The sequence below is a fragment of the Sceloporus occidentalis genome, unplaced genomic scaffold (genome assembly GCF_023333645.1).
Source record: "Sceloporus occidentalis isolate IW3139 unplaced genomic scaffold, rSceOcc1.0.p SCAF_6, whole genome shotgun sequence".
Taxonomy (NCBI): Eukaryota; Metazoa; Chordata; class Lepidosauria; order Squamata; family Phrynosomatidae; genus Sceloporus; species Sceloporus occidentalis.
In genome coordinates, this window is record NW_028316986.1 from 119,364,310 (window position 1) to 119,390,746 (window position 26,437).

Here is a 26,437-nt window from a genome sequence, read left to right on the forward strand (position 1 = left end):
GCCTTGGAAACCCACTGGTTGACCTTGTTGCAAGTCACACTCTCTCAACCTCAGGAGGAAGGCGATATCCTGTGATTAGGCTCTCCATAAGTCAGAAATGACTTGAAGGCACACAAGAATAAAAATGTATTTAATTGACATGTATATATGTATATATTTAGGCATTTATATAAATAATGAGAGTGCCAGCATGCAGTTTGAACATCGCACTACAGCTCTGGAGACTAGCGTTTGAATCCTCACTCAGCCATAGAAACCCAGTGGGTGTCCTTGAGTAAGTCACATTCTCTCAGAATCAGAGGAGGCAAAGGTAAACTTCCTCTGAACAAATCTTGCCATAAGAATCCCATTATAGGGTTGCCTTAGGATCGCCATAAGTCAGAAACAACTTGAAGACACACAACAACAATAACCCCGTAGTTAGAGTGCAACACAGTAAAACCCATCCCAATTCTGACTTACCTGTCACTGCATTCAACATGGGTCATCCATTCATTCCCCTAGTGATTGGGAAGCAGTCCCACTATGAATGACCTCTGATGGGACAGGCATAAGCAAGACCCCTGTTGCAATTTACTCTCACACCATAGAATTGCTCATACTAAATGGGATGGGACTGTCAGTTAGCTGCTTGCCTTTTTTGACATAAATGTTGGAGGGTGAGGAAACCAATGCTCATGACAGACATACTTACCAAATTTGCAGATGACACCAAAGTAGGAGGAGTAGCTAATACCCCAGAGGACAGGATCAAAATTCAAAATGACCTTAATAGATTAGAAAGCTGGGTCAAAGCTAACAAAATGAAATTCAACACGGAGACATGTAAGGTACTGCACTTAGGGCAGAAAAATGAAATGCACAGATATAGGATGGGGGACACCTGGCTGAACAAGACTACATGTGAAAGGATCTATGATTCTATGTTCAAGTCCCATTAAATACAGTGGCATAGTAAAATGGTGCCCTTTACATAAAATGGGGAAATTGAGGTTTGCTTTCTGGAATGTATATATTTTAAAAATATTTTTATGCTTGAATCCATGGATTAAAAAAAAAATCTACATACATGGAGGATTGAGTGTATATATCATATAAACCAAAGAAAGTTAAAAGCATTAATATACATACACTAAAATGAGATCAAAAATTCCAAGCAGAGTCTGGGGTAGAATAAAAATAAGGATGGAGGATAAGGGCAAAAGGGAGAGCAGGTTGCTGTCTGGGTGAAGGCTGAAACCAAAATTGAAACAAAGAGCCTCAGTTAGAGTCTCTCTTGCTCTACACACACATACACACACTGAAGTAGCCTCCAAGTTTTACCCATGACTTATACACGGCTCATGGCAAAATCCATAATTTTGGCCCCAAAACCTGACTGTGACTTATACAACAAAAACAAATGGGCACTTGTTGGTTGCAGGTTGGTACGGAAGTCTAGATTCTGCCCCCCAAACACAGCTGCTCTATTTGCAGTGGAAACAGCTGTGATACAGAAGGCATGATATTGGAACTTGGCTGATGGGAGGCTTATTTCAAGATAACCCTATCACAGCTTAAGGCCAAATTGAGTAGCAGTCTTTCTTCAATGGGGTAAAGAATCCAAATCTGTCAGTCTAAAAAAGTATATTCATCACTCTCCTGTCCCTTCACAGGATTAATTTGTGGCTGAATTTAGGATTTTTGTTAATGAAAGGAAGTGCATGCATACTGGTTTGGGAGTACAGTGGACCCTTGTTATACGCTGGGGTTTGGTTCCAAGATCCCCCGTGTATAACAAAATCCATGTATGCTCAAGTCCCATTAAACATAATGACATAGCAAAATGGTGTCCCTTATAAAAAGTGGAAAATCAAGGTTTGATATTTGAAATTTATACTTTTTTTGAACATTTTCAAACTGTGTATGCTTGAATCCGTGTATAAAAAATCTGTGTATAAAGAGGGCTGACTGTACTCTCTACCACATGTCCCTTCAGCAATGCGACTGGGCTGTTGCTGGTCCCTTGTGCTCTCATCTGCCCGCATCCTTAACCCCACCTCCCTGACCTATGCTCTACCCTGTGTGCCTTTTGTGGGTTTTTGTGCATGTGGTGGGGAGTTAAAGCAATTCCAGAGTTATGCTAATGTGGTCTAACAAAAACAACAACAACAAATCCAAAACAAAACCAAAATATAGGTTTTTATTTAAAAAGACAGGCTGTTCTGGAATAGCAAAGGGGAGGAGGTAGAGATGGAGGACACAGTGATACCATGTCACTGCCGATTCCCAGAATTGCCACAGGAGTAATTTACCACACCTGAGGACTAGCGCTATATCAGGTCACCTAGGAGCTTATTGACGGGTTTTCCGTGTCAGTGGCAGAGTGTGTGCTAACCATGCTTCAAGGACAAGGCAGTGATGAAACTGAGATGGGGTTGTACAATAGGTATCACCAAAGGCACTATTACCCATCTTTTATGGTGGTTTAAAGGCCACATGTGATAAAGTCCTTAAGTGCGGCCAAGTGGAAGGTATTAGTGGCATCAGATGACCAAACTGAAGAAGTTTATCTCCAACACAAGAGAGATGTTGGTGTTGCTTATGGGAATTACTGTCACAAAAAGTAACCATGCATGGGGTGCCAAAATAACATGCAACATTCAAAAGAACAGGTCCCAGAGCCTCCATTCTGTGGCTACAGGACTAATTTCCCAGGTCTGATCCCTAGGACAGTCAACCCTGATGCACAGCTACCAAACTGTTGTGAAATACCAAACTCTAAAGAACTACCAGTGATGAACAAACTGGAGAAAGGGGTATACAGATAGTTATTGGAAGGAATAAGGATGGAGCAAGAGTAATTAGTGGTATTTTACAAATTAAATGTGGGCCCAGAACTAATGGGAAAATCAGACCAGTATGTCATATGAAGATGACCTGGAGGAATGGTAAACATTATCTAAACAGAACAAGTGGGTGACTATGGGAGAGCAAACTGGAAAGAAACTTCATGAGCAAAAGAGGCAGTGTCAATGAGAAGCCAGCTTGTGCTGTCTCCCATACAGCCTCCAATAAAAAGAGCTGTAATATGACAGAACTGTGATACAAGATTTAAATTTAACAATGAATGACACACTTAAAAGCTTTTCCTCTGGCTTTGTTAAATATAAAGAGCTTGGTTTGAATCAATGGATAAAGAATATGACATAGTTCATTTACTTCCCTTAAACCATTCTTTATTGAAGGAATTTTAATTTTCTCTTAGGTTTCATCAACTGCTCTTGTTAAGTTCACTTTGGTCATACGAGTAGTTGGGGGTGTTCCTCCTCGAAGACCAGCCAGGAAAATCTGTGGTCTGGGTACATTACTAGAGTTTTCACATTTGGTCTGTGTGCCAGAATCCTTCATTGGGTATACCTGGCTGCAGTTGTCTCTTCTCATGTGACTGAGGTTAGTCTGCATGGAGTGAGTTAGCTTTTTACGCAGGTTAGCCTGAAAATAAATGTAAGAGCAATCACAAAAGCATTCAAAGATTATGTTAAAAACTGCATAAACTCTTTACACTAGAAGTATGTGCAATTGAAAACCATTCCATACTGGTGAAATGCAACAGCAATTCTAAGCTAGAAATTAGTTAATTGAATGAAATGTTTTTTTTAAAATGCCATATCTTCCTCTCAAAGATTAATGGGGGCAGAGTAAAAGCAAATCGGATAACACTAATTTCATGGGCAGGAGAGGCAGTGTTGAGCGAATTATGCTCACCTGTTTCTAAATATGCCTGTTTTACAGTTGCCACTTCATAAGAAACCAGACTATATTTGGCTTTTCTGGTGATACAGTATATGGTAGTGGCAAGTGGAATTAGACAAAACCTGCAGGCTCTGAGCAGTCTGTTTCTCTAATGCCTTATTTTTCTCACAACCTTTACATATGTGGCCTTTACCTCTTGCTGCTGTTAGGAGGATCCTTCGATACTGGCTCTATGTGTTGTCTAGGGTTGACACCAGTTGATAAACTGGTAGCTGCTTTTTGAGGGCCAGCATGACATGGTGGTTTGAGTGTTGGACTATGACTCTGTAGACCAGGTTCAATTCCTGTTTGCCATGGAAACCCATTGGGTGACCTTGAGGAAGTCACATGCTCTCAGTCTGAGGGTAAGACAATGGCAAACCTCCTTTAAACAAATCTTGCCATGAAAACCTCATGATACCGTCGCCTTAGTGTTGCCATAAGTCAGAAATGACTTGAAGGCACATAACACACATACACTGTTGCCTTTTGAACCATTTGATGTTTCTGAGCAAGTTTAACAAAGCAGAACTGAAATCTATAGTGGAATATATAATACACAGAAATACTGGCTTAATTACATCAGTGAAACATTACTATTTCATGTCAAATGAATTTTTAAAATGCAGTTTCTTTTCATTCTGTTTGTCATTTACACTGTCATGCCAATTTAAGCCTTCAAGAAATGCAAATTACTTCTATATCATTTCCCTACAGAGGCACTGAAGGCCCTTCACTGTCAAATTATGAGGCTCCTTCTACAATTAAATCATTCAGTGCACATCCATCTAAAGCACAGATTAAGGCAGTGATTCCCAAAGTAGATGGTATGCCCACCCCTGTGGGTGGTGAGGGAAAGGGAGGGGCAGTGAAGAAAAAAGAGGGCAGCAGGGCAGCCTTGAAGTATTGGCACACTAGAAAAGCAAGGGGAACCAGTGATCTTTAGCATCATAGTGGGATAAAGAGTTGGAGCACATAGTGGCAGGGGACAGAAGCAACAACAAAAAGGAGCATCCACATTTAGGATCCTGCTTAAAACTTTGTGAGCTTTGCCAGGACTTGGCTGGCAAGCTGGGAGCTGTGCTGCTGTCCCTGCTTTCTTTCGTCAGACAGGCTAAGAGAAGAGATACCAAAGAAACAATGTGGGGGTGGGAGCAGACATGGCTTGAAGCTGTGTGGGGAAGGCATGTCTCTGGGGAAGGGATTCCAGGATTGATTCTTTGAAAGGCTCCTTTGTCTTTCTCAGATTGAGAATCCTTCCTCGCCAGGGAGAAAAGTGGGAAACTGGCTGTGCCCCTCTGGCCTGGCGAAGGATTGAGAGTTCTTCCTTACCAGGGAGAAGCTTCTCCCTTATATAATAATAATAATGATTTATTTCTATTCCACCTTTTCCCCACGGAATCAAAGCAGACTACAAGAACATTAGATATAATCATACAGTAAACATAAGCCAGAATACAAAACATAAACCTAATATCTAAAGCAAGGAATATATATTATATTATATTATATTACATATAATCCCACTCAGTTTGGGAGCAGCAAGCAAGCAGCTGATCAAGCAGTGACCGAGAAGCCTCTCGCCCTTGCTGGCTTTTGCCGCAAGGCTGGCACAGGTGAGAGACTTCTTGGCTACTGTTCAACCAGCTGCTCGGTTGCTGCTCCCCAGGTGACCAGCTCCTCGGTTGTTGCTCGGCTGGCTGGTTGGGCACTGCTCTCTTTGCATGAGGCCACCCTGGGAGCAGTAATCGAGCAGCCAGCCAGCTGTCCTTTCTTTTACTGTAAAGTTAAAGAAGATAAGAAAGTGGCAAGTTGGATGTGGCTAAGGCAGATGCTGCTGCACAAACAGTGGACCTGATATCAAGAAATAAGCATTGTGGGGCACTACGGTTATCACTCAAGATGAAAGAGGGCAGTAGCCCCAAAAATGGTTTGGGGACCACTGGATTAAGATTTCATAGTCAATCTTCCTTTATGCTCTTCCAGTCAAAGCAAAGAAGAAAGGTGGAGAAGACTCAATGCTTTCAGGAGAATTTAACGTAATTAACTAAAAAGAGGTCAAGAAGATCACAATTACTACAGATTATTAGTATTAAACTCCCAGGTACCAGTGACACGAACCAGTTTGATGGCTTTTCTCCTTAGTTCCCATTCATTCCACTCATAATCCTTCACAATAGTTGGTGGCAAAATATGGGTGTCAGTCTGAGTACTGCTGTCACATTTTGTGATTGGTAACAAGCTTTTCTCTTTAGCTCTGATCTGGAACAACAGCAAAAGGAAGCAGAAATTATTTATAATTTCCATTATAACATTTTTTGAGGAATGGCTAAATAATTCAGTTTGGATTTTAACAAATATGCATTCTCTGTTCTCATTAAGCATTAAACAAAAACTGAAGGAAAGTATGCCAGCAAAGAGTATGCCGAATCAGTATTTCAAACACCATAGAATCTGGACAAGTTATTTTTGGACTACAATTCCCACAATCCCACAGGGCCCTTGGAGGGCCCTGAATCAATGCAGGACAAATGCAGTGAATACCTGAGAATAGGGGGCAAGGGACTCAAACTGCTGATGAAGTTCAAGCAGCTGAATAAGCTCTGCAGATTCCTTTGCTTTTTCTGCAGTCATCTTAATGTACTTCTCAGGATTCTCAGCAAAAGTATATGCCGCTTCCTTGGAACTAAAAACATAAAATTTCTCCTTGTGTTTCAGGACTCCAATAGATGGATTTCCTAGCAAGTAGAAGATAAAATAATATTCTTTTTAGACATAAAGAATTTTCTCATGATGTTCCTGATGCATATTATCCTGTTCCACTACTGAAATTAAGAATATGCAAAGTAATCTAACCTTTTAAAAGGTAAGCTCTCCATTGTTTCCCAGCCAACTTTTTTAAAACCAATACACTGTCAAATTATGATTTCTTTGCTGAGGTCTTAGACACAAAGTTATCCCCCTACCTCGGGTGCTATTGGAAAATAATTAAATCAATAAGAAAAAATCCATATCATGGCCACCTAGGGGATTCCTCGTGTGCAGTGGGGGTCCTGAGACACTTTCTTCCCCCACAAAAAGAAATAAATGGGAACTGGATGTTAGAGGCCTCCATGGACTGTAATATGCAAAGAGCATGTTACTGCAGAGTTCTATATGTGGACAATTTTTAAGTAATGCATCCAAATGACTACAAACTGAAATATGGAAAAGTTCTAGTAATTTGTTTTTACTAAATTGCAGTAAAGCATAACTGCAGATTATCACATATAGCTCACTGCCAATCTATTAAGATCATAAGAAAATTAAGATCCAAGGACGTCAGACTTGACAAGGAAGTAATGGCTGACGTCATCACCTTTCAGTGAGATGTGAAAATTTAACCAGACAATCCTGCTCACCAGCCGTGTGCAAATACCAAAACTGCTAATCTACCTTCTGCTCAGTCTCCAAACCGTATCACATAACCAAAAGATGAAAGGGCAATACCAATCAATGGCACAAATCAATTTGATGAAGATGAAAACTATACAAGGAAATCACTTTCTGTTCCCATGACTGATGGACAATTTCCCCAGTGATGAAGAAGGCACATGTTCAAAATGCAGTAGAAATTCTGAAAAAGAAAACTTAAATAGATCATTTTCTGACACTATCTTTCCTCTTTTTTTCTTGCTGTGCTTCTCCTTCCTAACAAAGGTGCATTTTAATAACCCCTCTTCTCCCTTTTACCACTGTCTCATCCTCTTCTTCCCCACACAGGTTGTATACAAACTGGTCATCTGTCAGAAGAACATGGATATGAGAAGAACACTGCAGTGAAAGATTAATAATATTTGTAAAATAAAAAATAAATCTGACCTATAATTTGCATACCTGGGAGGAGAAGACCATCTTTCACAGCAAAAGTGTAAGCACAAAAGCCATGATATTGAATCACTAGTTGGCTAAAGTTAACTGTAGTTTCTGGAAAGAGCCATTCTACTTTAGTAAAGTCAGCAGGATTTACTTTGGTTTCTGAAATATAATAGCCAAAAAGAAAGTGACTATTTACTACTATTTATTGTAATAAATACAGATTAACTAGAAGGAGATATTCACAATAGCACTGAAATAATCTGACCATAGTCATATATACAGAGTTTGTGGAATAAGTTTTTAATACTAAAGAAAGTCATGGCACATATTCTCTGAAATAACTGAGAAGCTTCTAGAATCCATATATTAAATTTCCTCCTCAAGGGATAAAAAGTCCAGGGCAATCTTTTCTATATTAAACAGCTTTCAAATTAAGTCACAAAGCTTTCAGTGTCAAAAACGCTTTAAAAATGACACTTACACTGAATCCACACTTACAAAATAATTCAGTTCCAGTGAGAAGAATCAAGCCCCAGTTTTGCCTCATTAGTGCCACACTCCCCCTATTTAATTTCAATCCAAATTCAAATTGATCTTTAAGCCACACATTTCCCCTGCCCATTGGTATAAATTAGCATTTCTACCACTGTCTGCATGTTCAATGCACACACAGAGCTATAGTGGCTCCAGTATTTTTTTTCTTCCCAGCATGAGTACAGATATACATATACCCAAATAAATTTAAATAGCTGTTCTTGTACCCTCCATCTGCACACCCCTTTGATGGCTTGCCAAGTTCCCTTGTATGGCAGAATGAAGAAGCTTCTTCACCCTATTTACAGAAATGTACAGCTTTTAAGAAAGAAGGAAGAACACAGAGATGGGAGGAGTGTTGTGAGGAGGAAAGAGCTAAAAAGGTTTGTGTTCCAGCTGCCACTTCCCTGGAATGAAGCAAATCTGCCCCAGCCCAGAGCTGCTATCTCAGCCAGTCTGTCTCCCCTTGAAATTTGCTTGAATGCAGAGACAAGTCAGACCCCTCCTGGCCCTGGCTGCTCCTTTGTAAAGCATAATGAAGCAGCTTGACACAGCAGCTTTGGGTAGGGTGCAGATTCGCATGATTTGCTGTGAGGAAATGGCAATTGCAACTGAAACAAATTCTTTTTTAGCTTTTCTTTCTTACTATGCTCATTCTGCCTCTGTCCTTCCTTCTTTCTTAAAAGCTGGACATTTCTGTAAATGGGGAAAAAAGCTCTTTCCAACTTCCACCTGCCTAGATCCTCCTTGTTGGATGTTGGCTGGATCTTCGGGAGTGCTGATATTACTATCAGTATTATACAGATTAACTAGAAGGAGATATTCAGGGCCAAGGGGAAAAAAACTTCTTGAAATCATCCCCCCCTCCCACTTCATAATCTTAACAGCAAAAAATGGTAATAAATTACTTGTTGGGTGTGGATGCCAAAGTCACCTCCTACCAATCTGTCCCACCCAACCATTCTACTCTGATTTTGATTCGGAGTGCAGGGCACATTTTAAAATGTTTTTTTCCCCAAGAAACTGCATACTAAAAGGTTTTTTTTAAAGCCCTCAGCTGTCAAAAAGAAGGGCCTACACTTTGAATCTAGGGCCTGTTACAGACTGCCAAAATAAAGCTGCTTCGGGTCTCTTTGGAGGTATGCTGTTTAAATGATGCATGCCTCCTGAGAATCCAGAAGCTGCACCAAAGCTGCACTCCAGTGCTTAGGAATGGAGTGTGGCTTTGGCGCGACCTCCGGACTCTTAGGACCCATGCATCATTTAAATAGCATACCTCCAAAGAGGCCCGAAGCAGCTTTATTTTGGCAGTCTGTAACAGGCCCATATGAACATAATGTGTTCTAACAGCACTGGGATCGCGATTACAATTTTACAGGTGTGGATTCTGTCTAAAAACGCCATAAGGACACAATACATTATTAGTCCACAAATGAGAGAGATAAACCAGAGGGGTCCACAAACATATCCTTCCAAGGACATTGTGAAACCTTGTTCCTTCTCCAGAATCTCTCAGAATGACCATTTTCTAGCAAGATAGGGGTGAACTGCTTCTTTGGGAAGGCTCCAAGAGTGGCAAATCAACTTTTCCAGGATTTCCTGCATAAATCTGTTTTCCAATTCAGAAGTGAACTTTCAACCACTTTCAGGGTATTTTCTTTATTTTTTGAATTTCTGATAATCCAGGAAAGTATCAGATGGTCACATCTTCAGAAGATTAGTCCCTCCCACACACTGAAATTGGCAATTCCTGCTATAAACATTCATACAAATGTGAAGATAGCTAAAGTACTCTCCAAATTTTATGGTAACAAAAATCATAATATATATGTACCGGCACTTTCTTTTAACCTTGTCTGATCCGTTTTCACAATAATGTCTTCAAGAAGAGATTCCATCACATCTTCCGGAAAGATCAGTGCATGACTTCCCAAGAACTGCTGAAGACTGATAGTCAGGTTGTTGAGGAAACTGAGCACCAGTATCTCATCTTGAAAACTGGTCCAAAGGTTAGAAAGTGCAATAAATATAGGCTAGAAGAAACAAAGATAGATATTAAATCCAAAATTTAGTTCTAACAAAAGTAAGCCTGCTGTTTGAATGGAACTTACACAAATGTTGATTTACTCAATTCCTACTTATTCAGTGGGTCAACTTCACCTGGGAATAATAAATGGATTTGGGCAAGGGGTGGGTATCATACTGCCCCCACCAATGGTGTTGGACTGCAGCTCCCAGCAGCTGTAGCAAGCATTCCCAATGAAGTTGCAGTTAAATAAAATCTAGTGTGCCACACAATTCCCACCTCCAATTTAAGTTCTGTGGCTTAATTTAAAACTTACATAAACTAACGATGTAGGCACAGCTGTCTTTGCCTGAACAACATTTTTTAGCTGTTCCATCTGGGCGTCAAACTGCTTGTGCATCATATCAACTTCTTGTGCGCATGTTATCACATCAGACTAGAAAGACAGCATACACAGACAACAATTTTAGCACCAGTACAAAACTTTAATCATTGGTTGGCTCTCTCAATCCATAAAAACCTCTCTTTGGGCTGTTTTAATAATAGTGATATATAATGTCATTCTATTTCTTACAGATGTCTAGATCAAGAGAAGTAATAGTGCCACTATATTCTGCTTTGGTCAGGCCCCACCTGGAATACTGTGTCCAGTTCTGGACACCACAATTTAAAAAGGATGTTGAGAAACTGGAGCGTGTCCAAAGGAGGGCAACTAAAATAGTGAAGGGTCTGGAAACCATGCTCTATGAGGAATGACTTAGGGAGCTGGGGATGTTTAGCCTGGAGAAAAGAAGATTAAGAGGTGATATGATAGCCCTGTTTAAATATTTGAAGGGATGTCATATTGAGGAGGGAGCAAGCTTGTTTTCTGCTGCTCCAGAGAACAGGACCCGGAGCAATGGATGCAAGCTCCAGGAAAAGAGATTCCACCTCAACATTAGGAGGAACTTCCTGACAGTAAGGGCTGTTCGATAGTGGAACACACTCCCTCGGAGTGTAGTGGAATCTCCCTCCTTGGAGGTCTTTAAGCAGAGGCTGGGTGGCCATCTGTTGGAGATGTTTTGACTGAGATTTCCTGCATGGCAGGGGGTTGCACTGGATGGCCCTTGTGGTCTCTTCCAACTCTATGATTCTATGATTCTATGATTTCATTTCATCAATTTCTTGGGAAACCTCTTGAGGGCAAGAGTCAGTTTGATGTTACTTGATATGATTTGTAACCTGTTAGCAGATCATTCTAAATCCATTACACTCAAGTTTGTCACCTTTGCCATAGTAGCCCAAAAGATTTACTGCACATTCCTAAATACATAAGCAGTGCATGGCAAAGGGGATCACTTGTTGTAATAATAAATATTTATTTTATTTTATTTTTTGTAGCTGTCATTATTATTGTTTGTCTGATTTTTTATCCAGTAACTTCTGGTTTTGTTCTTTCATTTCTGACTTCTTTGTGATTCATTTGCCTAGTAGGAGTAAGTATATCAGTATTATATGATTTCTACCAGATACACTGTATCAAAATATTTTGTAATGAATGTTGTGTCACTGACAAAACTATTGACTCAAATAAAAGAGATATCGGAAACATTATGTAGCAGACACATATCTAGGACCTCTCCAGCCACTGCCATACTTTTCTTCCTTTTACATAAAATAAAAACCCAATGGCCTCATATTTAGTACTTGTATTATATTGTTGTCAGAGAGCATTTCATAATGAAACTGCTCTGGCATTTCCAAAGCCCTCTGGGGCACTTACTGGCAGGTTGGAACAACAATGGCTACTCTTCCTCCTTTGTACACCCTATTAAAATTTTAAACTCTGGTTCCTCTTAGTTTGCTCCTTTTCTTTAAACAAGGAGAAGGAAATGAGTACAAGATCTGGTATACCGTAAGTAGCCCTCCCACACACTGGGGGCATAGTTACAGGCTAAAGGGGCTCATCGTACTCCACCCACACCCTGTCTCCAGTCCTCCTGAGTCTGGTCCAAAACACAATGCAGAAATAATCCAGTTTGAGAGCACTTTAACTGCCCTGGCTCAATGCCAGGGAATTCTAGGAACTGTAATTTTGTGAGACATTTAGCTTTCTCTGTCAGAGAGCTCTGGTGCCACAATAAACTACAATTCCCAGGATTCCCTAGCACTGAGCCAGGGCAGTTAAACCAGTCTCAAACTGGATTATTTCTGCAGTATGTTTTGGACTTCTGTCTCTGAGTTGGAATTCCAAATCAGGACAAGAAAGACAGATCTTTCCATGGAGGCAGGCAGCGGTTAGCTAAGGCACAAGCTCCATCTCCAGACTCAAGAAAGGGTTACCCTATCTTTCCTATGGCTAGTGGGACACTGTGTTCTACTGTCAGTCAACCACACAGTTGTTAGTATTCAGTGCCTAGACTGTCTCTCTTCATTGTAGTACTTATACTGCCTTATGTACTTCAGAAAATGTGTGAGAAAGAAACAACAATGCAAATTGGAGCATTCCTATACCAACTAAAAGCTAGTAAGCAATGTTGAATTTTCTTTTTGCCACCCTCATCTGGTACCAACAGAGATATAAATGTTCTCTAACAGATTACGGTCACAATTAATGCATTTATATTCTGGCAATCTATGTGAGGCAAAACAGAGTCTTACCAGAATAAGACACAGAAAAGCCTCATGTTGCCTCACATTGTATAGTACTTCTTTTAACATTGTCATCCTTAGTTCCATCTCAGCATTTTGACTGTGGTGCATCATTTCAATCAAGGCTGTATAGCGGTAAGCCAGCTCCTGAGAAGCATGTAATTCCAGATCTATATGATGGCTGGCTGCTGGGATAGCTTCCTCAAGAATACCTGGTACTGTAGACCACAAAGTTGATATGAAATATACAGAGAAGATACAATGGTTGTTAATGAACAGATCAGTGTCTATTTTAATACCTAGCCAAAATTAATAGGGCATGGATTCAAAGGACTGCACATAACCTCCTACTGTACACACCAAGACTTTGGAAGGATATATTTCTTCTCAGTTCCTTTATATGCCTTGAAAGGTGTCTCCTGAAAGTCGCAAGACCCTCTGAAGAAGCGAGCACAGCATGAAGAGTTGCGCATGGAAGGGCAAAAAATCATGCATCTTCTCTACATGTACAGAAATCCTTTAAGCATACTCAGAACCCTCTCTGATTCCTGGTTTTTGTTTATTTACCACCTAAAAGGTCTGATTTTAGTCAATTAGCTATGTGTTAATAGGCTATCTTATAGATAATAAAATATTTAATGAAGGCAGAAAATATTCCATGAAAACTGTTAAGCTGTCTATATGTAATGCTCATGGCCAATGTATTTACATAGACTCCTTACAAAATTATGATCAGCACAGAATATTCTTAATATATCTGAAAGTGACTTAAATGTGAAATACAGATATGACCTTCGTGTCTAATATTAGGTTCCTATATACCTACAGTCATCAATGCCTTCCCCTCCTTTTCCACAGTTCTTGTTGAATAATCGAATTCCTGTGACAATCATGGTAAGTTCCTTCAATTGTCGATCTTTCTCCTTTTTACTGAGAGACAGGAAGGCAGCAAGCTCAGTCTGAGGAAACACACTCTGCAGGGCAGCTGGAAAATATTTAAAATGTGTGCAGAATGACATACAAAAGAGAGGATATTCAGATAATAATTGTGATATTAATAAAGCTATCCAAAAGATGACTTCTGAAAACTCTTTTGGGAAGAGATCACATTCCCAAGTTTTTCTACACATTCACAAGAGATAGGAATCTGTGTATGTTTTTCCTCCCATACATACAAAAAGAGAGTAAACTTCTAGGCTACAATATTATGTACAAGTACTAATTCAGATGCAGAATCACATTTAGAACCTAAATGATTCCATTCCCTTGTTGGCAAAAAGTTTGGAAGGCCACACTGAGACCAGAGCAAAATGTGGCAGGCAAATGCTTCAGATGCACCATAATTTGGGCATCTGTCATATGCCACTGGACCACTGCTGTTTCCTTGAAACAACTTTTAAGAAGTAATTGGGGTTATAGGTAGCACATTGGGCAGCTGCTCACATCAGGACTCTGGGATATGCAAAGGTGGTGGTGGGGCTCTCACGATATCATCCTTGCTTTGTTATCTGAAACAAATTGTATGTTTGTACTTTGAGTTTGCTTATTTGAAAATGTACTTTGCACTGTTTTGAGACCCACTGTCAGCATCCTTTTGCCTCAGCAAAAGGCACGATAAAAAAGGTTTTAAATAAACAAAATAATTTTTTTAAAAAAATCTTTCAAAATAGCAACCAGTTGCTGATGAGGACTGCTATATAAGGATGGATGTTAACAAACCTTATAATTGAGCATTTGAGTTGTACTAACCAGTTGCCTCTCTAATGACCCTGATGTCTGTAGGGGACCCGAGGCCAGAGCGCAATAGCACATAGCTGACAATCTTTCGATAAACACTTTCCAACTCTTCTCGTGTACGAGCACGGTTATCTGTAATTTCTCTGCTTACAGGAGCAAGCCTGGACTCCAGGACACGATGCTGTTCATTAATTAACTCAACTAAAAGGAAACAAAGCACCATATGAAAGCAAGCTGTATTATTGTAGCCAACCACACAGAGATTTAGATCTGGCCTATGTATTCTGCAGTTATATATATGTTCTGATCCAAGGCCTATAAGAATCAAATCACTTAAACATGCGTCAACAGGCTTTTAGAATACTTAATGACATAGGTGCTTATTATGCACACAAATCCTCCATATTCTTATTATTATGATTGATTGAGGCGGCAATCTTAATGCATTCTTCTAGTGCACACAGCAGGGCTCACAGCTGAGTAATATTATATACAATTATACTGTAGAATTTCACAACCTTGAATATACTAAGTTAAAACAATTAAATCTACCTGTTCTATTTGGTGTAAGTACACAAGATGTTTGTATCCAAAAAATATACCAAGATTTTAAAAACAAACGAACTAAAAACCAGAAAAGGAACCATAACACATCTAACTCCGTGTCAACTTTTAAAAAAATTGGCAGGGGCTAGGGGTGGTTGGAAGCATGTTAATCTATAACCCCTTTAGCATAAATTCTTACTTTTCCATATTCATATAGCTATTTTATTTGCCTTTGTTATTCTGCACCATGTCAGTAGTTCTGTAAACAATGATGCAGAACAGAAACAGAGATACTGCGATTGCAATGTTTTGTTGAACAGTAACTTATGTAAATATGCAGAGGATTTTATAACAGTGTATCATGGGCCTGAAACAGATGAGACAAATAAAGCATTTTCTGGCTATTTGGGGGCATGGTGTTCAGATGACGTACACCCCCAAAGTGTCCAGAAACCGCAACGAGGCTGCGCTCTGGTCCAAAGGACTAGATTAAAAACGAGTTGATTAAGTCTGACTCCTGGCTGGCAGTTTGGGACCTGCGGCAGCATCCCGCTTTGGGAGCAGGCTATACAATCACCTTGGTGCAGTCACCCGATCGTGGAGGCTGCTGTTTATTGCCTGTTTGCTTCACCCCATAGGTATATTAAACAGTTCTACAAACTGATTACCTCTGTTTGTATAGTTCATATCAAAATAAACTTGCATTTTGATAGTGTCTAGAGATGGATTTCCTGTGTCAAGAAGTCTATCAATGGAAAGCTGAAACCAAAAAAAGAAATAAACAGTGAAGTTAATTATTCCAAGCCACTTACACAAAACAAAATTATTCTGGGACACACACACCATGCCTCAGAGTTTACACACCGGAGAGCCTCCTTTGGTTTAACAAATTTGGAAAAGAAGGTACCTTTGGATTAAAAATACATTTAGAACATCAATCAAGTATCTGCAGAGAACTATTTCAAAAATGATACACTGAGGTGTTATAATGTAGCTAAAAACATGTCACTATAATGTAGTATAACAAATCAAAATTCATTATGGCTTCTGCAATTGTGGTAAAATAGCAGAACACGCTACAATATTAAGTGGACTCATATCTGCAATTAGATTAAGAATGAATAATCAAAAGGACCCAGATTTACATGAATCAGCATAAACCTTAATTTGATACATTAAGCAAAGTTACACAGCTGTTACAGATTGTGCCTATCCCTTCTGGGCAAAGCCATGATTGCTAGCACCACCAGATATAGTCCATGTCACAATGCTCCCCAATAGTCCCATGATCATGGGGTAGGCTTAATCTGTACCTATGAAAAGAATGCCCCACAGTAGTGGAGTAGAAGCAACTTTTTAACTCTGTCCCTTCGACCAACATGGATACACAGGAGATTATCACAAGGCGAAAGAAGGGAGTGAAGAGGAGTGCTCCCATCCTTATGCATCATACTTACCCCGTCCTCCTCCCATCAGTGAAGTAGAATGGCCCCATCATTTTGTATTAGCAGAAATTCCCATTAATACAAAGTGATAGGGCCATTCCACTTCACTGATGGGAGAAGGACGGGATAAGTGCAACGTCGTCTGATAATCTTTGCACAATAAGGACAGCATAAGGATGGGATAATGACACAATAAGTTCAACATTGTACGATAATCTTCGCACGCTCATGCAATAAGGACGGGAGCAATCTGCTTCACTCCCCTCCTTTTCCTTGTGTGGTAATCTCCACAGACACACACACACACCATGCTTCAAACTGCATCAACTACAATCTCCTATGCTCATTATGGAAGTGTACCTGCTAGTGAGAGAAATTTGTACTACATTTTTCAAACATAGGGATAATCAAATTATCTTAAAATAAGTAATGTTTTTAAAGACCAAATAACCCCCAGATGTTCACTGCTCAGGTCCCTTCAGTATGTACCTAGATTTCAGTACCTAGGCTTCTCTCTCTTTTGACAGTCAGGAACTCTGACAAAAGTCCCAATTCCAGGCATAATAAATAATAATAATAAATATTTATTTATATCCCGCCTCTTCCGATTGAGGATCGAGGCAGGTAACAACAGAGAAAATATGATATACAACAATAAAAACAACAAGCCCCACAAAACCCCGACCCAACCTTCCCTCCCAAATATAAAATTAAACAGTAAAAAACATGTTTAAAAAGTACAAACAATACATCAAAGTTAAAAACAAATCACACATAAGAAAAACAATAAAAGGGGGATTCAATTGGTTCTGGACATCATCAATCGGGGAAGGCCTGCCGGAAGAGAAAGGTTTTTGTCGCCTTTTTAAAAGTCTCGAGTGAGGATAATTGGTGAATCTCTTCCAGCAGGCCATTCCAAGTTTTTGGAGCGGTGACAGAGAAGGACCTCCGGGAGGTCACCGCCAGTCTGGTCTTTCTAGATTGTAAAAGGTATTTCCCGGAGGATCGGAGTGTACGGGAAGGATTGTATGGGAGGAGGTGTTCCTTCAAGTAGACTGGACCCAGACCATGTAGGGCTTTATAGGTGATAACCAACACCTTACCTTGCACTGAGCCCAGAAGCTAATAGGCAGCCAATGTAGTGATTTTAAAATAGGTGTAATATGATCGAACTTGGATTTTCCGGCAAACAGTCTGCCTGCCATGTTTTGTATCAATTGGAGCTTTTGGACGTGGCACAAAGGTTGCCCCATATAGAACGCATTGCAGAAATCAAGGCGAGAGGTTACTAGAGCATGTATGACCGTTTCTAGGGCCCGCTGCTCCAGGTAGGGGCGCAACTGGCATATCAGCCGAAGCTGATAACAGACACTCCTGGCTGTCGCATCAATCTGAGAAGACAGTTGAAGCGACAAATCCAGTAGTACCCTTAAGCTGCGGACGCAGTCTTTCAGGGGAAGTGTAACCCCATCTAGAACTGGCGAACTTATCTCCGTACCCGTATTGGGGTTACCTATCACGAGTACCTCTGTTTTATTTGAATTCAGCTTGAGTCTATTTTCCCTCATCCAATCCATTACCGACTTCAGGCAGTCATTCAGGGGGGATGCCCTCCTTGGTCACTGAAGCAGCATCCAGGCAGCCACAGGAATTTTGACTGACACAAGCAAATACTCATGTGCAAGAGATTATCTCTTCTCTTTAGGGATGGATGTAAATCCATATATGCAAAAGAAGCATACATGTAGATTTTTTTTAACAGAAGTGAAGGGGAAAGTCTATTTACATGGAGTTTTCATCTGTGTCTCTCTCTGTCTCTGTCTGGCTGTTTAACTACAGACAGAGACAGAGACAGGCACAGATGAAAACTCCATGTAAATAGACTTACAAACAATAAATAAATGCAGACTAAAATTTTGGATTCTATTAATCAATGAAATCCCACCAGTAACGTAATGCTTTAATTTTCTGACATGTCATTTACAAATGTCTTCAAGCAATCTACCATATATACTCGACTATAAGTCGACCTCATGTATAAATTGAGGGCAGGTTTGGGGGCCAAAATTGTGGATTTTGATATGACCCTTGGATAAGTCAAGGATAAAATTTAGGGACATGCAACCAAAGATCTAAATGATGAAGCAAAGGAAAGAAATGCCAAAGAACCTATAAAATTCTGGCAGACATAAAGGTTTTGACTCAAACTAAGGGCTGGATGGAAGAGAGAGCAGAGGGAGGTCAGTGCTTTCAGGGCAGATTGCACTCTTGCCTTTCTCCAGGGGATGGTTCCCTTTTTAATAAGAATTAAAGTATAGTATTTACATTGACCCGTGGATAAATTGGCCTAGGTTTTTGGGGTCAATTTTTTGACTAAAATTTCTAGACTTATACATGAGTATATACAGTATACTGCCCTTTACAACAAGTTCCAAAAGGAGGAGGGATTACCTTAATAAGTTTTTGGACATCAGCTTTTGTAAGGGTCCTGTCCACATTAAATCCATTCCTTGGATCCAATACAACAGCTTTCACCTATATGTTGACAAAAGATGTTTCCAGATTTATCTGTATAATTTGCAGTTAAATACCTCTTGTTCCTAAATGCAACTGCACAAGTACATAGACACTTTTTCTCAGCTGAAACTGAATGGAGGGAGACCTAACTTTCTGACACTTGCAAGCATACTTATTTAGCTAGCACCATAAATAAGGGGATTTCTGTCCTTGTATATACTTTACATTTCTGCTGCAAACTATAAGTACAAATTCTGAGGTCTTGTAGCACATTGGAATTTTGTTTGATCACGTCACATTGTAAGGCCAAGGATGGTTCTGTTCATTTTATCTAACTAAGTGCAGTCCACTTCTAAGTCCTTTTTATGGCCCAGTCCTAAAAATATAAATTTATCTCCATAAAATGCAGCCTTCACATACAGAGTCAATTATTCATGAATACTCTGTTGCTGCTATACTTCCTGTTATCTCCACAAAACTAGCCTGTATATTGCAACTAATTCAAAATGCTTTTCTTACAGGCCACCCAATAATGTGGGTGGGCTAACGTACTACCAACCTCTTTAAGTTTTACAGTACTGTGTTTTACAAACATGATTATTATTGTGCCAAAGTGATGGCATAAACATAGTGAAAACAGCATTTAAACAATACACACAGGTAGAATGTCTTTATCACTCTTACTATGAACGCCACCAGAGTTTCTGATACGGTTTGTCCCTTCATGGCACATTCTTGTCCTATTTCACGGATGATATTCTTTATGACATTCTCTGCTTGAGTGTGAGACATTCTGCTCTAATAAAAGAAGGAGAATGGACATTTGTTACAACACATCTTAACTTTCTGCACACTAGCTTTTACCAATAGTCCTGTGGTTGCATAATTTCATAAAGTTCATTAACCTTTCCAGTTGTAAATAATAATAATAATAATAATAATAATAAATAAAAAAAAAAACCCTGGCCAGATGACAGAGGTGATTTATGGGTGTTAGTGAGTCTGGTGCAACAGATTGCCCAAACAGCCTTTGTCTGATCTATGAAATGTATCTTATCCAATGAACAAGACTATGGCTCTGTGATCATTGATCTGACAATTTAAGGGAATGGGAGTACAGTTGGACTTCCACATTTGTGGCATTGATTTTTGTGGCTTTATTTGCAATTTTACAGCTCTCCCTCCACATCATGGACTTGGTATTCACCAATTTGGTTATTCACAGGGGTCCTTCACCTCTAACCGCAGCAAATTATTTTCTGCCCAGGAGGAATTCCAAAACGCCCTCCATTTTGAGCATGACTAAGAAGCATTAGTTTACATTTTAATTAGTGTTTTTAGCTTTTATTTTCTGCCCAGGAGGAATTCCAAAATGCCCTCCATTTTGAAGCATGGATTTACACTGAAGTGTTTTGAACTTTGCTTTGGCCGTGCCCAACATTTTTTCCTTGAACGCCCAACATTTGGCAGTGCCTTGCCCTCCTTTTCAGGGTTATGACATCAGCTCACCATGTTGTTGGTGGAGAAGAAGGCTAAAGACCTTGGAAAGCTACACATCCCAGGATAGTAATGGTGGAACCACAGCACAGAAAGTGGTGTCATTGGCAACACTGGGTGTCACGCTTGTAATAACGTGCGGTGGCTTTGAGTGACTCTCTGGAAACCAGGGTTCAAGTCCCCACTCAGCCAAGTGTGACCCTTTGCAAGTAACACTCTCTCAGCCTCAGATGGCAAAAATGGTGGCCAACCCCCCCCCCCCCCTTTAACAAATCTTCACAGGAAAGGTGCCTCAAGAAGGGACCAGCACAGCTGCTATCAGTGGATGCTCTTTTCTTTAAGGCAGGGAAGCCATTCTAAAACCCTGTGAAGGGTCGCCCTAGATGGCCTTGGTCACACTCTCTCAGCCTCAGAGGGAGGTGTGTTTTCCCCCCTTTCTCTCTGAAGGCATATTGCCAAGGGAGAAGGGTTTGCCTTAGGGTCGCCATAAGTCAAACACGACTTGAAGACACACAACAACAACAACAACAACAACAGCATGTGCGAAGGTGGACATGAGATGCATGCACCGGCTTCTTCCTTCTTGGTCCCGATGTGAGGCCTCAGGGGGTCAAGGGGGCGACAATCTTCGGCCTCACCTTCCCTCTCTCCTCAAGGGGGAAAGATTTCTCACTCGAGGGCGGTGCTTCTCAGCGGAGACTAGGCCGCGTTTCCATGGAGACGGCTGCAGCCGCCTCAGTCTCCTCCTCAGGGAAGCCCTCCTTTTCTACCAAGAAGAAGAAATGTCCTCCATTTCAGCCTCCTGCCCAGGACTCAGGAGGGAGCACAAAGCATATTCTCCTTTCTGAGCCTGTCTAAAAAAAGAAGCACACATTTACATCGCTGTATAATATGAGTGTTTTTAGCTTTTTACTTTCTGCCGAGGAGGGACTCCAAAACGCCCTCCATTTTGGACAGGGCTAAGAAGCATGTATTTGCATTGCTATTATGAGTGTTTTTTAGCTTCTTGTTTTCGGTCCAGGAGGGGTTTCTAAAACGTCCTCTGTTCTAAGCATCACTAGGAAGCATTGGTTTATATTTATTTGTTTATTTATATTTATGTTTTTAGCTTTTATTTTCTGTCCAAGAGGAGTTCCAAAATGTCCTCCATTTTTGAGCCTGACTAAGAAGCATGGATTTATATTTATATGAGTGTTTTTAGCTTTTCTGTCCAGGAGGGATTCCAAAATGTCCTCCATTTTAAGCATCACCGAGAAGCATTAATTTACATTTATATGAGTGTTTTTACCTTTTATTTTCTGTCCAGGGAGGAATCCCAAAATGTCCTCCATTTTGAACATGACTAAAAAGCATGGATTTACATTTATATCAGTGCTTTTAGCTTTTAATTTTCTGTCCAGGAAGAATCCAAAAATGTCCTCTGTTTTGAGCCGGACTAAGAAGCACGAATTTACATTTCTAGGCGTGTTTTTAGCTTTTATTTTCTGTCCAGGAGGAATTCCAAAATGTCCTCCATGTTGACCATGACTAAAAAGCATGGATTTACATTACTAATATCTATATATCTATATCTATATATTGTTTATTGATTAGCCCTTAGGCCATATCAAAATAACACAAAGCAGATACAACACGCTATAAACTTCTATAGAAGGTCTATAGAAATTTAAAAAGCTAAATATAATAAATCTAAAGTATGAATAAAATACCGTACAGATACCATCTGAATGACATTTCTAATAGTATATTTAGCTTTTATTTTCTCTCCAGGAGGAATTCCAAAATGCCCTCCATTCTGAGCATCACTGAGAAGCATGGATTTATATGTACAGGAGTGTGTTTAAGCTTTTATTTTTTGTCCACGGGGAATTCCAAACATTTTGAGGACATTTTGAAAGTCCCCCTGGATAGATGGTTGAAATGTAGGACACGTCCTAGAAAAGGAGGACATCTGGTCACCCTGTCTTGGGGTCACCATAGGTTGAACGACTTGAAGGCACACATCAACAACAGCAAATCATTATATGTATGGTGTGAAGAGAGAGGATAGACTTTTCTTTCCCTGCCAAGCTTTGGGCAATATCACACGACTGAAATTGGAAGTATAATCCAGTGTCATTCTGAACGCAGTCATGCGTATTCACGTTATTGTGCGAAAGGTTATCAGACACATTTGCTAGCATTCCAAACGCACTGCGAACACAATCACGCATCAATCCACACTTAAGTAAATTTGGTGAACTAGGGAATCAGAAAGCTAAAGAAAGTGGGAGAGTGATGGGCATGGGCATGCATATGTATATATACATGTACATATGTATATACATATACATGTATATATGTATATACATACACATGTATATATGTATATACATATATATGTACAAGTATGTATATTCATATGTACATGTATATATGTGTGTGTGCGCATGCACTTGTGTGCGTGTGCATATGCATACATCGCTCCTTCATACATATATATACATATGTCACAAACATGACATGTTGGCAAAATAAGACACCTCCCTCCCCATCACATCAGCTGGGCAACATGCCCAGGGAGGTCAGAATATGACTACCCAAAGGAGCCCCCCATTTGCAGATCTGGGGCGGGGGGGGGGGCGGTAAGCACAAACCACACACTGCTCTGTTCATGTTAAAATGAGCACATATGCATTTTCCACTAGCTCTCTGCCCATACCATTAGAAACATCTGCTTTTTCCCCTCGCCAGCTCTAGAAGTGGAAGGACTACCGGAAGCAAAATAGAAGCAAGATTGCAATGAAGCCTCATAGGAATTGTAATACCTTACTAGGTTGGGGGGAGGATACCAGGACTGAAGCAAACATGCATTCCACACCAACACAACTTCGAACTGAATGCGAATCAGCCTGGGAGAAGGATTTGTGAATTCGGTAATTCACCGAATTTAGCTATTCTAGGGTTGACTTTGGATTGGCCTTGGAACAACTCCGTAATGACAGTGATTGCATGTGATAATCTCCTGCGCATTAATGTGAATACCCATGATTGACTCCGGGATGACTTTGGAATAGACTGGTAGTTTTCGTCATGTGATAACAGCCATAGCAACAGTAATGGCTATAATGCAACTACTGTTTTAGCCATTTGAGTCTTGGGCCTCTTTCCCACTTACAAATAAATTAGTTTGTGATCCGAATCCATGGATGAATTCACCAGCAGAGCAATCACATTTTCTTGTAAAATAGCCCACTTCTCGTTCAAATTGTCCAGTGATTCGCTTCCAAAGGGACCCTCTTCAGTGGATGATCATCTGATCATGTCATTAAAAAATTGATTCTGAGCCGCATCCTGTTTACACTTGCGCTGAATCAATTTATTGCAAAAGATGCAGAAAAAAACGAGTCAAAAAGAAGCGTGTTAAATGGGTCTAGCGCATGGCCCCCCTCTCCAAACCACTTCAGCAATTGAGCTCAAGTGCAAACAAGGGTCATTTAAACAACTTCAAAGTGGTTTGCAAACAGGTTTAAAACATAGTGGAAATGAGGCCGTAGAAAATAAAGCTGCATTTATTTAATAGCCAGAGTGGTTTAGTGGTTTGAGTGTTGGATTAGGACTCTGGAGGCCAGGGTTCGAATCCCACTCAGCCATAAAACCCACTGGGTGACTTTGGGCAAGTCACACTCTCTCAGCCTCGGGAAGGCAATGCCAAACCACCTCTGAACAAATCTTGCCAAGAAAACCCCATAATAGGTTCCCCTTAGGGTCACCATAAATTGGAAATGACTTGAAGGCAAATAACAACAATGTGCCCTAAAGGAGACTTCTTTCCTCCAGGTATGGTGGAAAATCCTCACTAATGTTGAAGATAAAGATAAAGCAAACTGCTAGTCTACTGACTCCTCCACATGGAACTTATGTGGGGTTGTATTATGTTGCCCTTGGGTTGCAAAACCATGGCGCTGGCCCCTACACATTGTACCTGGATAACAAGTTGAAAAGACACCAGTGATGCATACAGGTCCAAAACACACTTCAGTAATAATCCAGTTTGAGACCGGTTTAACTGCCCTGCCTCAATTCTAGGGAATTCTAGGAACTGTACTTTTGTGAGATGTTCAGCCTTCTCTGTCAGAGAGCTCTGGTGCCACAACAAACTACGGGGGCATTCCCACTTGGCTTATAATGTGACATCCAAATGTCACAGATCCAGTAGTCTCTGCTTTATTTTAGAAAGGCTAAAGGCATTTTTATCCCTCAAATTGGATAAATCCCTTGGTTTCAGATATCCCTTGGTTTGCATTATGAAACTTAAAACACTGGTCAGAATGCTCTCTGTTTACAATAACCAGGGGTCTTTTCACACTATGAACCACTGTTGGTGCATCAGAAATAATCCAGGTTGCCACCACTTTAACTACTGTGGCTCAGTGCTATGGAATCCTGGGATTTGTAGTTTGTTCTGGCACCAGAGCTCCCTGACAGAGAAAGTTAAATGTCTCCCAAAACTAGATTGTAGAATTCCATAATATTGAGCCATGATAGTTAAAGTGGAGTCAATAAAGTGGATTATTTCTGCAGTGTGGATACAGCCTATAATTTCATTTTAACTGTCACAGTTTCATCCTATGGACTGGAAGGGGGGCACTATTTATGAAACATTTGTCTCATACTATAGATATACCAGAGACAGGAAAGGGGCTAACATGTTTATTTAATCATGAATAAGCTAAAAATCTAATTCCATTGCATTTATGTTACAAAGGGGGAAATTAGCTACATATAGGTTTCTGTTAAATTGCTTCTTAATTTTGAGCTTCATGCCGGTACTAAAACCTTTACCAAAATGGTGAAAAATGCCATTCATTATTTCATTCAATCCCTTCACCTGTATCCCTTTTTTGAATTTGAGAGAAAAGGAAATAGCAGTATGAATTTTTGAAAACCTCATTTCTGATCTACCCAGTAAAAGCCCCTCTCTTCATTTCTTCTTCTCCCTCTATAATCTAATTCTTCACTCTCCCACTTTCTTTAGCTTTCTGATTCCCATGCAGATTGTAGAAGCAAAACTGATCCAACAGTGTAGATCAAAATTCAGTTTCCTGGGACAGATGAGGAGGCTTTATGCAGTGATTAGTGCAGAATACAGGAGGACTATCCAGATACAAAGACCACTAACCTTCCAAACTGCACCTACCATACATTGGTTAAAATTCTTTTAACTTTGGAACAGAGAAAACTATCATAACCAATCATTAACTAAAATAAACAAAAGTGGTGTACAGACCGCCCCTTTCCCCAATGGATCGGGGCCTCAGCTGCCCTGAGGCTCCGATCCGCCACTTCCCCGCAGCCTGGAAAGGGGTGTTCTTGGGGCTTCATGCCCCAAGGGAGAAAGGGGCCGCTCGGCCTCTTTCTCCTTTGTGTTGCTGGCGCAGCTGTGTAAAGGCTGCGCCAGCGACACAAACAAAGGAAGGAGCTCCGCCCTTCAGCAACACGAAGATGTCACGTCCACGCCACCCCATTTGAAGGTGGCATGGCTGTGACATTGTAATGGCAGCACCCATGTAGAAAGGGCGCCGCCATTACAACGTGCTAGGGTTGCAGGGCGTCTGGAAAGGACGCCCCAAGGCAACCCTAGTACGCATGAAGGCTGGCGCAAAGCACTGGTCTGTACAGCGCCATAGATCCCTATACCTATTGTAAACCAGTTGATATTTAAGTATAGGTTGAGTACTCCAAAGTATAGTACTCCAAAATCCAAAACTTTTTGAACTACAACACAAGTACCTTAGTACGTATTTGTTCTATATTTGCGAGGCTGAAGAGAGATGCCACTGCAGAGAGACCGAGGATCTGTGAAATGGTAGGAATCTACACCTCCCACAAT

At 40.4% G+C, this 26,437-nt stretch overlaps 1 protein-coding gene across 10 annotated transcripts; it reads right to left on the minus strand.

Annotated features, from left to right (window-relative positions):
- Positions 1 to 2,203: 2,203 nt before the first annotated feature.
- Positions 2,204 to 21,343, minus strand: CFAP206 (cilia and flagella associated protein 206). Of its 10 annotated transcripts, none has more exons than XM_089530788.1 (13): positions 21,135 to 21,343; positions 19,753 to 19,861; positions 19,003 to 19,086; positions 15,775 to 15,865; positions 14,573 to 14,761; positions 13,650 to 13,808; positions 12,833 to 13,041; positions 10,509 to 10,628; positions 10,001 to 10,199; positions 7,636 to 7,791; positions 6,319 to 6,512; positions 5,896 to 6,036; positions 2,204 to 3,474 (listed from the first exon to the last, which is right to left on the minus strand). In XM_089530788.1, exons 2-13 carry the CDS (start codon positions 19,858 to 19,860, stop codon positions 3,244 to 3,246), a joined length of 1,881 nt encoding a protein of 626 aa, XP_089386914.1. In that variant the 5' UTR covers position 19,861; positions 21,135 to 21,343; the 3' UTR covers positions 2,204 to 3,243. The 10 variants fall into 10 exon arrangements, with proteins under 10 accessions (XP_089386914.1, XP_089386918.1, XP_089386913.1 ...); XM_089530792.1 differs by having other exon boundaries at positions 19,727 to 19,861; XM_089530787.1 differs by having other exon boundaries at positions 19,753 to 19,866.
- Positions 21,344 to 26,437: the final 5,094 nt, after the last annotated feature.